The sequence below is a fragment of the Theropithecus gelada genome, chromosome 3 (assembly GCF_003255815.1).
Source record: "Theropithecus gelada isolate Dixy chromosome 3, Tgel_1.0, whole genome shotgun sequence".
NCBI classification, from domain to species: Eukaryota; Metazoa; Chordata; class Mammalia; order Primates; family Cercopithecidae; genus Theropithecus; species Theropithecus gelada.
Window position 1 is genome coordinate 116,486,171 of NC_037670.1, and position 15,539 is coordinate 116,501,709.

Below are 15,539 nucleotides of genomic sequence, written 5' to 3' on the forward strand. Positions count from 1 at the left end.
GACTAATACATAGTGTTAAATCATAAAATAAAACCGTAGTATGTACTACCCCAGTAATTTTGTAGCCACTTCCTGTTGCTACTGCAGTGAGCTCAAGTGTTGTATCTGCTTAAAATGCAGTGACACTAATCATCTTAGCAGGAGCAGTTCCTCTCTCCAGTAAATTCCATATTGCAGTAAAAAGTGATCTCTCCATGGTTCTTGCATATTTTAAAACTCATGATTAGTGCAATATCATAAACACTAAATAATACCAGGGAACCCATATGAAGTACCACTAGTGATGCTGGAAGTGCTCCCAACAAGCAGAGAAAAGTCATGACATTACAGGAAAAAGTTGAACTGCTTGATATGTACTATAGATGTGAGGTCTGCAGCTGCAGTTAGTTGCCTGCCATTTCAAGATAAATGAATCTAGCATAAGAACCATTGTAAAACAAACAAACAAACAAAAACCCCAAAATTCATAAAAGCCATCACTGCAGCTACAACAGCAGGTGCAAAAACCTTGCACTTTTTGTACAATACCTTTATCTCATATTGAAAATGCAGCTTTTACATGGGTGCAGGATTGCTGTAAGAAAGACATACCTATAGACTCTAATATGATTAGAGGAAAAGCAAAGTCAATTCAAATTAAAAGTAAGATGAAGGATCTAGAGCTGGATAATTTAATGCCAGCAAAGGATGGTTTGATAATTTTAGAAAGAGATTTGGCTTTAAAAAAATGTCAAGATAGCAGGAGAAGCAACTTCTGCCAATCAAGAGGCAGTAGAAATGTTCTTAGATGCTATTTTTAAAAAAATCATTGAGAAGAAAGAATATCTGCCTGATAAGGTATTTAATGCAGTTGAAAGTGCCCTATTTAAAAAAAAAATGCCACCAAGGACTTTTATTAATAAGGAAGAGAAGCAAGTCCAAGGATTTACGTCGGAAAGGAATAGGCTAACTCTGCTGTTTCGTGTAAATGCAGTCGGGTTTAGGATGAGTCCATATGTATAGATACGCCCTTATGTGTAAAACTGCTCATCCCTGATCCTTGAAGGGAAAAGATAAGCCTCAGCTGCCAGTCTTTTGATTGTACAACAAGAAGGCGTGGACAATGAGAGCCCTTTTTCCGGATTGGTTACATTGATGCTTTGTCGTTGAAGTCAGGAAGTACCTAGACAGTAAACGACTGCCTTTTAAAGTTCTTTTGATATTAGACAATGATCCTGGTCACCCAGAACTCACGAGTTTAACATCAAAAGTATTGAAGTGGTCTACTTGCCTCCCAAACATGTCTCTAATTCAACCTTTAGATGAGAGGGTTATAAGAATCTTTTTTTTTTTTTTAATAAATTTTTTATAGACATGAAGCCTCACTGTGTTGCCTGGGCTGTTCTTGAACTCCTGAGCTCAAGTGATCCTCCCGCCTTAGTCTCCCAAAGTGCTAGGATTACAGGTGTAAGCCACTGTGCCTCGCCACTCATAAGGATTTTTAAGGCTCATCACAAAGCACATGGTACTCTACAGAAAGGATTGTTAACGCTATGGTAGAGAGCCACCATAGAGAAGAACATCATGCAAGTCTGTAATCCTAAAACGATAAATTTCTGCTGGAGAAAACTGTGTCCAGATGTACATGATTTCACAGGATTTATGGCAGAGCCAAACAAGGAAATCACAAAAATAAATAGGAGATCTGAAAGAAAAAAAAAAAAGTGGTGGGTGAAAACTTTCAAGGTATAGATTTTGGAGAAATTCAAGAGCAAATAAACATCACACCAGAGGAATTAACAGAAGATGATTTGATAAAGATGAGTGTTTCCAAACCAGTGCCAAACAGTGAGAAAGAAAATATAGGAGAAGCAGTGCCAGAAAACTGACTTTACACAATCTGGCAAAAGAGTTTCTGTTATTCAGGACTGCTTTTAACTTCTTTTATGACATAGACCCTTCTGTGATACAGGCACTGAAACTGAAGCAAACAGTGGAGGTAGGATTGGTACCATATTGAAACATTTTTAGAGAAATGAAAAAGCAAAAAGTCAGACAGAGATCGCAATGCATGTCAGTAACCAGTTGTGCCTGCCTTTCCTGCCTCCCCTTCCACTTCCTCTGCCTCTTTCCCCTGTACTACCCCTGAGACAGCAAGACCAATCCCTCTTCTTCCTCCTTTTCCTTAGCCTATTCAGTATAAAGATGGTGAAGATAAAGACCTTTATAATTGATCCACTTCCACTTAATGAATAGTAAATGTATTTTCTCTTCCTTGTGATTTTCTCAGTAACATTTTCTTCCCTCTAGCTTACTTTATTATAAAAATAACATACAAAATACATGTTAATTGACTGTGTTATTGGTAAGACTTCTGGTTGACAGCAGGCTATTAGTAGTCGAGTTTTTGGGGAGTCGGAAGTTACATGTGAATTTTCAACTGCATGAGGGGTCAGTCTCCCTAATCCCTATGTTGTCCAAGGCTCCATTGTAGATGCTTTTTTCCTTTTCAGAAATAAAAGCCATAAACTTGTTTATTTGAGGGTGGGAAGAGTAATGTCAGGAGGCTGTTTTTTCTTTCTAGAAACATACATTTTTATTTCTTCAAAATTATTTAGTACATAACAGTTTCCGAGGGAAACTTGATGCTATTTGTTCTTGAATTAGAAGTTCTCTCTCCTCGTGGTAATCACTGAGTCTCCATTTAAAACTCTTGGAATAAAGGAAGCTGTGAGGATGCAGGGTGCTAATTAAGCCTTTTCCTAATTGCTTCATTGTGTGTCAAGATGAAGACGGTCCTGAAGTTACTGTGCTGTTTTACTCACCACGCAAGGTCTGTGACTCAAACTCCCACTTTTATTGGGCTAAGTACACACTAAAAAGCAATGACATTTACAAACCAATCTCAGACAAGACACTCCTGCCTTAGAAAATGGTGCACAGAAAATATTTCTTAAAACCATTACACTGAAATATACAGTAAAGTCTATTTTTCAGCAGACATTGTTATAGTCTGTTGAATTTTCTTACTGATCTGGAAAACCTGTTTGTTTGAATTCTGATAATTAGAAATATTTCTAATGCGTCTGACAAAAGGATTGTCTTTGGGAATTTGAAGGTGAATTTTTTCTTCTCGCCTTTTGCTTTCTGCACTTTTACGGTTTTCTAAAATGACTATATTATCATTTTTATAATGTGTAAAAGAAGTTTATAAAATATTTTAACATAAACCTGACATTTTCCTAACTTTCTAAGTAGCTTGTGGTAAACATAATTCAATCTTCTTGGCCTGTCAGTGTAAGAATAATATTTTTAATTTTATTTTTAAATAAGTTTTTGTTTCTAAGAATGTTAATTTTTTTTTTTAACTTCTAATAGCTTTTGATATTAGTCTTCAAAACTGACTTAATGTCTTATGAAGTGCTGCTTATGTTTGAAGTTAGGTAATTTATGTAGGATTCAGAGAAGAATAAATGGAATTTCACATTTATGATTTTTAAGCTATAAAACATGCTAAATTAAATGTGTCTTTATTAGAATCTGTTCTGACCAGTGTAGAGGCCAAAGAGAGGAAGAACATCTTAAACAATAAGGAGTCATTTCTCTTGGTGACTTATAATTCTGGAAATTATTTCTGTTAGAATCATAGCATTAAAAGGGACTTTAGAGACCCTCTAGTCCATCCTCCTCATTTCGCAAATAAGGAAAATGAGACAGCATTTTGGTTCAAGGTGGTGCGGCTGATGTAGGCTGAAATCTCATCTTGTACACTGGTGTTCTTTGCTTTTTCCATATCCTTTTACTCAGACTCCAGAGATGATGAAGGATGTGTGTTTCTAATAAAATTGCCTTGTTGGAAGTAACATTCAATTACAACATAATTGAATGATGGAAACTTCCTTTTTAAGATGGAGTCTCACTCTGTTGCCCAGGCTGGAGTGCAGTGACACCATCTTGGCTCACTGCAACCTCCGTCTCCCGGGTTCAGGCGCTTCCTCTGCCTCCCAGTAACCTGGAATTAAGGCATGTGCCACCATGCCCAGGTAATTTTTGTATTTTTAGTAGAAACAGGGTTTCACCATGTTGGCTGTGGCTGATCTCAAACTCCTTCCCTCAAATGATCCACCTGCCTCCATCTCCCAAACTGCTGGGATTACAGGCATGAGCCACCACACCCAGCCCAAAACTTTCTGGAAAACAGCTTGATAGTATGTGCCACATTCCTTAAGAAGTTAAAAAAGCTTCATTCAAGCCAGGTGTAGTGCCATGTGCTTGTAGTCCTAGCTACTTGGCAGACTGAGGCAGGAGGATTGCTTACCCAAGTGTGTGAGGCTGCAGTGAGCTATGATGCTAACACCTGTGAATAGCCACTGCACTCTAGCCTGGGCAACAGAGCAAGACCCTGTCTCTTAAAAAAAAAAAAAAGTTAGTTTTCTTTGACCTATTAATTTCACCTTAAGAAATTTTCCTAATAAACCAATTCAACATAGACAAATGTTTAGGTACAAAGATGTTTATCTCACCATTATTTTTAATAAAAAAGAAGTTGAAAACCTGGCTCAACAATAAAGGAATACTTAATTGGTTATGATATTAAAGGACTCATTACACATCTCACTATTCATGTGTATTTAATGAACTTGGAAAATGCTTTTGATATGAGGGTAAAAAATAATGATATAGAGCTAAATATAGAGTTTCATTCCAATCTTGTTAAATATATTTATGCCCTTAGGAAAAAAATTATGCAAATGTGTAAAATATACCTTTTTTTTTTAAAGGACACATTTATTCAGCGTCATGATCATAATATTACATTTAACAATCAACAGCATGGGTGCAAAAAAATATCTACATTAAAACCCTTTGTTGTAATGCTTTACACTTTCCACAGAACAGAAACTAAAATAACCTGTTATACAATTAGTCACAAATATAGTCCTCATGTTTTTTGCCCATACACATGAGTATTTGTCTAAACATGTCTTCTTGTAGCAGCTAGGCCCTGCCACTAATGTGCTTGTCTGAATTCACAAATCTGTTGTAAACTGTAACTTCCCTGTCACTTCTCTGGCTCTTATCTCCTGCTAAGCTTTGTTTCCTGGCAGTAATTTAAAATCTTCTGCCACTGCCGTAGCTACTGCTGCTACTGGAACTGCCATAGCTACCTTGGTTTCATGGTTTGGCAGAGTACTGGCCTCTACTAGCATAGGGGCCAGAGCTTCTGCCTCCAAAGTTTCCTCCCTTGATGGGTCCAAAATGTAAAGACTAATTGTTGTAAATGCCAAAATCATTGTAGCTTCCACCACCTCCAAAATTGCTTCCATCATTACCAAATCCATTATAGCCATCCCCACTGCCACCATATCCACCACCACCACAGCTGCCACCAAAGTCACCATGACCACTGAAGTTTCTTCCACCACCAAAGTTGTCATTCCCACCGAAACTACCTCCACGACCACCACCAAAGTTCCTAGAGCCACTTCGCTTCTTTGGCTGAATGAATCACTCTCCATCTCTTGCTTTGACAGGGCTTTCCTAACTTCACAATTGTGGCCATTCACAGTATGCGTATTTCTCAATGACAGTCTTATCCACGGAGTCATGGTCATCAAAACTTAAAAAGTAAAGCCCCTTTTCTTACCACTGCCTTGGTCAGTCATGATTTCAATCACTTCAATTCTTCCGTACTGTTCAAAGTAATCTCTTAGGTGATGTTCTTCAGTGTCTTTAATGCCACCAATGAATATTTTTCTCACAGTTGGGTGGCCATCTGGTCTTTGAGAATCTTCTCTTGAGACAGCTCTCTTTGGTTCCGCAACTCTTCCATCTACCTTATAGGACCTTGCATTCATGGCTGCATACACCTCCTCCACAGTGGCATATGTGACAAACCCAAAGTCCCTTGAGCGCTTTGTATTCTCTCATTACCACACAGTCCGTGAGCGTCCCCATTGCTCAAAATGACTCCTCAGGCTCTCATCGGTTGTTTCAAAGCTCAACCCTCCAATGAAGAGCTTCCTCAGCTGTTTGGGCTCTTTAGGAGACTCTGACTTAGACATGATGGCAGGGGAGAGATAGACTTTAACAATGCTTCCTTGGTGGCATCCACAGGCAGAAAGGAGTAAACGTCCACAGGCAGAAAGGAGTAAGCTGACAAACCTATCTAAAATATACTTTCTATTGCCTTAGTTCTTTCAGTATTTTCCAAGCATTCTTCAGTTGTCACAAATGGCAATGATAAAGAGAAAAATACAAACATCACATTTTAAAAATATGTGCAAAATAACTGTGAACTTAAAATGTGATCATCATAGAAGAAAGAACACTGTAATAGATGTGAAGTACTGTGAGTTCTCAGGTTACTTTTGTGAAGCCACGTAAAGCTATGTGGCTTTAAGCAATGCTTTAATCCGTTTAAGTCTTAGCTTCTCTTTCTGCAAAGGAGAAGTCTGAATTAGTCAATTTTCCTTCCAGATCCATAACTCAGTTTGATAAATTACTTAGTATCTTTTTCTACAGAGAAAATGCTCATACATAATAAAAAATATGTAATCATAAAATGATTTTCATTAGTCTGTTTTATAGAATTCAGGTTAATCACCCCTGTTTACCCTTGTGCCTCTTGGTGATCGGTGCTCTCTGTTACAGATCGCTACTGAAGCAATAGAAAACTTCCGAACTGTTGTTTCTTTGACTCAGGAGCAGAAGTTTGAACATATGTATGATCAGAGTTTGCAGGTACCATACAGGTAATAACCGCTGAAGAATGGGAGGGGAGTGTGAATAATTTTTCAGTCATCATATTTGTTTTCAGAGGGATTACTTTGGCTAGAAGGTAGGGAGCAAGTGGAGAAAGTACTCGAAGGGAACTCATTGGGAAACAGTTGTAATTATGCAGGAGAGAAATTACAAGACCCTGAACTAAGGCAGGGACATCTCTGATGTAGAACCTGTAAGAATCGGTCACTGATGAGAAGGGAGGGAGACATGATGCTGAGAATGACTATCTGATGTCCAGTTAGGATATGACCCTACAATTTGCTCTAGTTGAAAATGAGTTATTTATGGAACCTAAAATCTGAGGTACCTGTGGGACACGGAAAGGATGGTGCTTCCTGGGTTTACCTGTCTTTCTGCTTTTTACCCCTTCTCCAGTGCAGGCCTTCTTCCTTTAACACAGTCATCCCAGTGACAGTTCTAATAAGTGGTGTGAACATAAGCAAGCCCAACCTCTCTGAGTCTGTTTCTTATAATAAAAGAGAGAGGTGGACCTTATTAATAGATTTTTAAGCTTTTATTTAAAAAAATGATGGTAGAGTCTTTTTTGTCTAAAAAAAAAAAATTATTTGAAATCTTCGTATGTGATGAAGATAAAAGCAGAGTTGATCTGGTAGCAGGAGGGGTTGAAAGCCCAGGGCTGCCCACTTGCTAACCAACCTGCCCCCACTCACACCTCCATATCGCTGAGCTCCATGTCATGATTCTAGAATGTCAACCCCTTTGTAAAGCCTTCTCTAAGACCCCCAAATAATTTAGTGCTTCTGCTTTCTTCTCATAACAGATTATTCATAAGGCACCTTCAATGCATAAATAGTAATTCAACTCAACTCAGGTCTCCTAAGTCAAGAACATGCCTGTTTCCTCTGTGTCACCCATCAGCGTACCTGCAACTTGTAGGTGTTGGGTAAACGTGTGCAGAATGAATATTTATATAGAGTACTTACATGTTGTGTGTCCAAAAGTGGGGGGAAAGGGAGAAAACTTTTACTTATTGATCCCTAACTGGCTCTTTACAGTCATTGGATTATTTTCTCTTTACATCAACAGTTTGAGGTGTAGTTAATTCTACATTAAAGATAAAGACACTGAGTCTCAGAGGTTAGGCAGTTTCCCAAATTTGCACAACCGCCAAGTGTAAAGTGTGGACCAAACTTAGTTCTTTGGAAACTAAACCCATTTTTGTTGGTCATGCCTCTGTGCCGTACTGCCAGCCTATCAAAAGATACATTTTAAGGACTGAGAAATGAAAGTGGAATGAGTTTTCAAATGTCTTCTTTTCAGAAACTCTTTGAGGAAAGCACACATCTTTGGAATCACGTTTTCCTTCACCCAGGCAATGATGTATTTTTCCTATGCTGGATGTTTCCGGTTTGGAGCCTACTTGGTGGCACATAGTCTCATGACCTTTGAGGATGTTCTGTTGTAAGTATTGGGTTATTATTTAGTTAAACTCTAAAAATAAAACTGGGATGAACATGCTTCATGTCTAGATAGGAAACCCTACTGTGAAGCCTCATGAAGAGATTCTGGTGATTCCTAAAGTGGCATTTTGCCTCTGAGTCTTCATGTGCCACCATTGAAGCACCCCCTTTCATTTGAAGGAGCAGTAACTTCTTTCCTCATTGCTGGCTCACATATAGGTGAACTTTCCAAGTCTGTCACTGGGTGGAGTGATTCCATTCAGAGATTTTGAGAAGGCCTTGGCATTTGGGAAGAAGCCTAGCTCTGAGCAAGGAGTCTGACTGGCTCCTTTTAAAGGACTTTCTTACAGAGCAAGTAAACTGCAGATGTGTTGTACTAAGTTCTGCAAGCCCTTGGAGATTCCAGGATAAGTTTACTTTTCCTTGATATGAGAAGAGTTGGAAGGTAAGAGCCAGATGAAGTCAGAAATGACAAAGGAAAAGTTATATTGAGACTTTTCTGCTACATTGTTCTGAATGTAGATAACTGTGCCTTGGTCAGAGGAAGATAAGCCTGAAGCAGTTATACTACAAAAGTACCCAAATATGCAGTTTGGTGGTCAAAAGTATATATAATATATCTGAGCTTCTAGATTTAGAGATGGGTAAGATTCTGCCTCTTGATAGCATAACATAATTAGTAGCAATGTAGTTTTACATTTAAACCAGACTCATATAAGCCTGGCAGTGTAATGTATTAGTATAGTATTTCTTTCCTTTTTAAACATTGAGCTGTTCATGCATTACAGTTTGCTCAGGAGGACCCCAAAAAAGACATCTAAATTTCCATTAAAGGTGTGCATTGGACAAATGATATGCGGGTGCTATCTGTGATTATGACCTAGAGATCAAAACCAAGCATCACTGGCATTGGGACTTTGATTAGATAATTATTTGATATATTGCTTTACTCCAAAAAATTGAATTGGTGAAAGTTGCTGACATTGGGGCATTTAGGTTTGAAAATCAACATTCCAAGTTAAGGAAAAGGAAGACCTGTCTGAAGAGCAGTGCATTAGAAAAAGGTCCCATAGGTTTAAATGATCACAAGGCCAAGATTAACCATCGGTGTATCTTATTTAGTGCCAGTTAAACAAACAAACAAACAAACAAACAAAAACTAATGACACAATATGCTACATAAACATAGGCATAGAGTCCAGAGGAAAGAAAGTGATGGATTCCCTGTATTCTGGGAGGGTTCCCAAGTATTTTGTCAGTTCCAGGCTTGCTGTTTAAAAAATCATATTAATAAATATGTCTAGAGAAGGGCCGTAAAAGGAGTTATCAAAGAAGCAAAGGAGGTTTTAGTAATATTTCAAGACTTGTAGGCCTGTCTTATGTAAAAGGAAGTAAATTTTTTCTTCAGTTTGAAAAAGAACTGTTTAACAATAGACAACCAAACATGCTACTTCCTAAATCAGAGGATGGAAGCCAATTTAGGGGAGGTGTCCAGGCACAAACATGGAGAGCTGGACTTGATACCTGTAAGGACCTTCCCAACTTTTAAGTTGCTGTGATTCCCATGTCATAGATAAGAATGTCAATGCACCTTAAGAGCAACATATCTGGTTCTGTAAGAAACTTTCTTTTTGTTGCACAGTTCATAGGTTTTTAAGAATCTGATGTAATTCCGACATCACTGACTGTATCTGTTGCTGATCACCACAACAATGCCGTGTAACAACCAGCCACTAAACCTCAGAGACATACACATTTTTGCCTACAAACCTGTGGGTTAGCTGTGAAGTTCTACTGATCTGGGTTAGGCATAGTGGATCTCAGCTGGACTTACTCATGTGTCTGTAGTGGGCTGTGTCTGTAGCTGGTTGGTTGGGATTCACACAGCTCTCCTCCATGTGTGCCTCATCCTCCAGCAGGCTAGCCTGGGTTTGAGACAGTGGCAGAATTCTGAGAGAGAAAGAAAGAGAGAGAGAACACACGCATGCATGCTCACAAAGCATATAAGGCCCCCTGAGTCATAGACTTGGAACTGGAAAAAGTGATTTCCACCACATCCTGCCCACCACATCCTGCTGGCCAAAGCAAGTCACAAGGCCAGTCCAGATTCAAAGGGTGCTGCAAAGGTCACATTGCAAGATGAGGATACAGAGAGAGGTGGAAAAAAAATGGGCCATTTTGCAATCAATCTATCACACTGACATGAACTTACAAGGAAATGTGTTTGTTTTATTTTTAACATCTGTTTTATAACTATTAGAGGCTAAGCTCTCTGGTTACAAAAGTGTCACCTTTTGGCCAGGCATGGTGGCTCACACCTATAATCCCAACACTTTTGGAGGCTGAAGCAGGAGGTCTGCTTCATACCAGGAGTTTGAGACCAGCCTGGGCAATACAGGGAGACCCCCATCTCTACAAAAAAATAAAACAATTAGCTGGTTTTACAACTGTGGTTGTGCACAGTTGTAGTCCCAGCTACTCCAGAGGCTGAGGTGGGAAGGTCGCTTGAGCCCCAGAGGTCATATCTGTAGTGATCTCTGATTGCACTACTGCACTACAGTCTGGGCAACACAGCAAGACCCCATCTCAAAAAAAAAAAAAGGAGTGTCAGCTTTCTAGCATTGTGGTTGTAACGCTGCACACATGTTTTGTGTTTGTACTTTCCAGAGTATTTTCAGCTGTTGTCTTTGGTGCCATGGCCGTGGGGCAAGTCAGTTCATTTGCTCCTGACTATGCCAAAGCCAAAGTATCAGCAGCCCACATCATCATGATCATTGAAAAAACCCCTTTGATTGACAGCTACAGCACAGAAGGCCTAAAGCCGGTGAGTTTGATGTTTCAACTATTGGATCTACTCCTGACTCCTTAATGAAAGTATTCTAAGTGGAAACTTAGTAAAATTTGTACTTTCAAATATGCTGATGATAAAATAAAACTTCCTAGATCATAGATTCCTTTCAATAACTACTAATAATATACATCAACATTCAGTACTTTTACATAGCGAAGGTTATAGGGAAATAGGAACACTGCTCACTTTATAAGCAAAACCTATTCATCAGATTTTTTACAAACAATTGTTTTAGAGACAGTCTTACTCTGTCATCCAGGCTAGAGTGCAGTAGCATGATCATTGCTCACTACAGCCTTGACCTTCTGGGCTCAAGCGATCCTCCTGCCTCAGCCTCCCAAGTAGTTGGGACTACAAGCATGTGCCATCATGCCCAGCTAATTTTTTAATTATCTGTAGAGACATGGTCTTGCTATGTTGCCCAGGCTGGTCACCAGATTTTATTGTAAGTTACTGTATTCCTGAGAAACAGATTTGAGTTATTGCAGCTGTATTGTATATTCACATTGTCTTAACAATACATGCTGTGAAAGCTTTTACTCTTTTAGACCTCATTTACTAAATTCTAGCAGTCTGAGACTGAGCGCAGTGGCTTATGGCTGTAATCCCAGCACTTTGGGAGGCTGAGGTGGGTGGATCACTTGAGGTCAGGAGTTCGAGACCAGACTGGCCAATATGGTGAAACTCCATCTCTACTAAAAATAAAAAAATATTAGCTGGGTGTGGTGGCACATGCTGTAATCCCAGCTACTCGGGAGGCTGATGCATGAGAATTGCTTGAATCTGGGAGGTGGAGGTTGCAGTGAGCTGAGATCATGCCACTGCACTCCAGCCTGGGTAACAGAGTGAGACTGTCTCAAAAAATAAAACATAATAAAATAATAAAATAAAAATAAATTCTAGCAGTTTGAAGTGAAGCCAATTGTAATACAAGTTCATTACCTTCTGACACCTGGTAATTGAAAGGGTTAGCTATACACTTTATTTTCAGTATTGTGGCAATCTAATTTACTGTTATTCTTCTCATTGCAGAACACATTGGAAGGAAATGTCACATTTAATGAAGTTGTATTCAACTATCCCACCCGACTGGACATCCCAGTGCTTCAGGGGCTGAGCCTGGAAGTGAAGAAGGGCCAGACGCTGGCCCTAGTGGGCAGCAGTGGCTGTGGGAAGAGCACGGTGGTCCAGCTCCTGGAGCGGTTCTACGACCCCTTGGCGGGGAAAGTGGTGAGCACACTTTCGTATTTAGCTCAGTTCAGGTTTTCATCATCCAAATGTCTGAATGTATTTAATTCTCAACTATGAGCCATGTTTTTTCAAACCTTTAAACAACAACCCCACTTGGATAAAGTCTGACAACCTAAATATGGTCTCCAAGTGGTGTCAGCTGTCCCAGCCAACTTCTCCAGGCTTCCCTCAACACTACTCCTCTACCCTCCTTTGCAAGCACCCTTTGTACCACCTATCTCCCTTGCTGTACTTAGGTTTCAGTTGACTTGAGAAGAACCGACAAAAATGGAAGTAGCCAGAAAGATGCAGGACAGGTGCTAAGAGTGAGATGAAAGCCAAGGATGGGGACTGTTTCAAAGATGGTAGTCAGCAATGACAGATGGTATAGAGAGATTGGGTAAGGAGGAGACTGAGAAGACATGATAGAGTCTAGCAATGAATGGGCTACTTCTGATATTTTAAAGTATTCTTAGTGAAGTAGTGATGGTAGAAAACAATTAAGGGTGGCTGAAGTATGGTTAGGAGGAGAAATGGAGATGTAAGTGAGCATAGGTTATCAAGAAGATGGAAAGTAAAAGAAAGGCAAATAAGGACAGTGCTTGAGTGGGGAGGCAGAGTCCAGGGAAAATGTTTAGGAGGTGAACTGTTGAGCATTTTTATGGCTGGGGATGAGACAAAATCATTGATGGAGAGAGGGCATTGAAACATCATCTAAGGGAAAAAAAAGTAGAATCAACAAATTTGGGAAATGTATAAAGAATATAGAAGTACGCCCTTTTGTCTTAGTTGCTGGGAATGAGAGAGGTGTCTGGCAGGGAGCAGTGAGTTTAAACGACTATGATGGAGGCTAGGAAAGAAGACAAACTAGGAAGGAATAGATTAAGAACAAGACATTTTCATTATGTAGGCATGTAATTAATTGTACTGAGAAGTGATATTTAAAATACTTAACAATGGGAACAGAATGGACACTGACCAATCAGAATGGATGCCTGCTGGTAAAGTCAGATGGATGCCCACCCACTATGTATGGACACTGGTAGCATTTAATAACTCAAATGAAAAGAGAGTTTTCAACCTTTAGTCTAGGACTCTTTTTACTTCCTCACAGCAGTCACTCTTACTCATAAATATTTGTTACTGTATTCAAAGATAGTTATGCCTTTATTCAGTCTACTCTTAAATCATTACATAAGCTTGTTACCTACTTTTACTCTCTTGCTTTATATTTTCTGTGAACTCTGATTTTGTCTTTCAATTTTTTGTGGTGAGTTTAAAAACAGGACTCTAAATAAAGACGTCGCTGACAGCCAAAGCAATTAGAGGAGGAAATGTTAGCCCTCAGACACTGATTATGGTCCTCAACAGACAGTTATTAAGTGGTATGTAAAAGATTGTGCTATGATGAATTGTAGGGCATGATATCTGCCCTCAAATACTTTAACTGAGGAAATGGGGCATATACTTTCATGAGTTAAAGAAGATAGGCCTAGAGCTAGTTCTTAAGAGATAAGGATTTGCATGTGGATGAACAGTCGTGATGACATTCAATGTGAGAGAAAATGCAAGCTGTGATCAGTGATTTGTTCCCAATGCGCAAATAGGACACTTTGGCTGAAATAGGAGTTTAGTTTGAGTAGTGGTTCTCAAACTTTTCTGATAACTCATGTAGGGAAGATTTTCAAATGTCATCATCCACTAATGTACTCATAGTCACTTTCCAAGGGGAAAAACGCTTGGTGATAACAAAATGTTGGAGTTGAAAACCACGATATAATACAGCACAATAATGATACAATAAGGAATAATTAATGTTATTCTGCAAGTATATAAACACAAGCAGAACATAATTTAAAACATGGACAGCATCAGTTACAGTTCAGAGTAGGAAACAGAAACTGCACTAGGTATTTCAAGTAGATAAGTATTTAATAAACGGAATTACATGCTTACAAAATCTTTGGAAGGGCTGGAAGAGTGAAAGAAAAGTAGGCTACTTGCTCCCAGACTTCCAGATCACCGCACTGCAGCTGTGATTCTGTAACCAAGAAGCTGCAGAAAATTATGCCACAGCTGTTCCAAATTTAAAGGTACAAGACTAGAATCTGTCTGTTGCAGAAATTCTTGTCTGCCAAAAATGAGTTAAGCTTTTAGCTTACCATGGCTGCTGAAGGAGAGATGGTGTCTACCTCCCAGATTTTACACTGTGCATCTCCCTGGTAGACCCTGACTTACTTCCAGAACCAAGGGAAAGTGGGAAATAGTTTTTAGCCTTCTAGTCCCTTGATGTATAAAAGGTCAGACACAGAAGTATATGAAAATGAATGCTGAGTGCATAGCACAGTAAGCATCCCAAGACATTATTGATAATGGACTGAAAACAAAGTGTCCTCATTTATTGCAGGAATATCCATTATCTTCTCCTGTGCATTTGCACTAGGGCTTGGAAATATTGCCAGATGGTGCACTGCAGCTAGACTTCTTAGCAGAAAGTGTCCACAATAAACTCTAGTAAATGTACAAAGTTTTGTTTATGGACATCAGTGAGTAGCCCTGAATAACTCAGTGGATTACTACTCATTAGTTTTTATTGCCATGTAAAAATGAGTCTGTGGATTTGAGCATAAGAATTAAAGAAAGGATTTGACCCTGAGGATCCCCTGAAGTCACGAAATTCTCATGACCATCAGTGGACCTTGAATCCCACGTTGAAAATCATTGACCTGAAGTGGTGGTTCTCAAGCTTCAGTGACTGTTAGAATGGCCTAAAGAGCTAGTAAAAAATACAGCCAGCCTGGATTATTCAAGTAGGCTAGGGTTTAGCCTTTTCTTTTTATAATTTTCCGAGGTGATCCTGATGCCAGCCATCATTCGAGAGCCACCAAACTGTTAAATTTGAAGAAAGATTTAGGTTAAATTGTGGAAAGTCTTGAATAATTAAGCTATGAAATTGTGAAGATGGGAGGATTCTCCAAGTTTTGAGGGACCTGAAGATTATACAATTTTAGGGATTCAACTTAAAGAAAAAATTTTGAATGCAAAATTAGACACAAAAGTGGATATTTACTTCAAACAAAAAAAATCATAACCAAATATTGGAAGCTTAAAGATTCCGGTCCCTTTCATTTTAGGCAATTTATCATCAACACTTACAGGGAAGAGCTTCCTGACTACAGCCTTTCCTCCATCCCACCCAGAAAACTGTTCAACTTCCTAGAATTTACATGTAATTGAGGGCTCTTGAAGCTCAACTTTCATCAGTGTCACTG

General features: G+C 39.1%; 1 protein-coding gene across 2 annotated transcripts in view; it reads left to right on the top strand.

The window, feature by feature from the left end:
* Nucleotides 1-15,539, top strand: part of ABCB1 (ATP binding cassette subfamily B member 1) — a 218,533-nt gene that overhangs the window by 194,359 nt on the left and 8,635 nt on the right. For both annotated transcript variants that reach the window (XM_025379380.1, XM_025379381.1), the window contains 4 exons: nt 6,634-6,734; nt 8,047-8,187; nt 10,854-11,010; nt 12,070-12,267. In XM_025379380.1, coding sequence (XP_025235165.1) covers nt 6,634-6,734; nt 8,047-8,187; nt 10,854-11,010; nt 12,070-12,267 — 597 coding nt within the window. The remainder of the gene's footprint in view (nt 1-6,633; nt 6,735-8,046; nt 8,188-10,853; nt 11,011-12,069; nt 12,268-15,539) is intronic.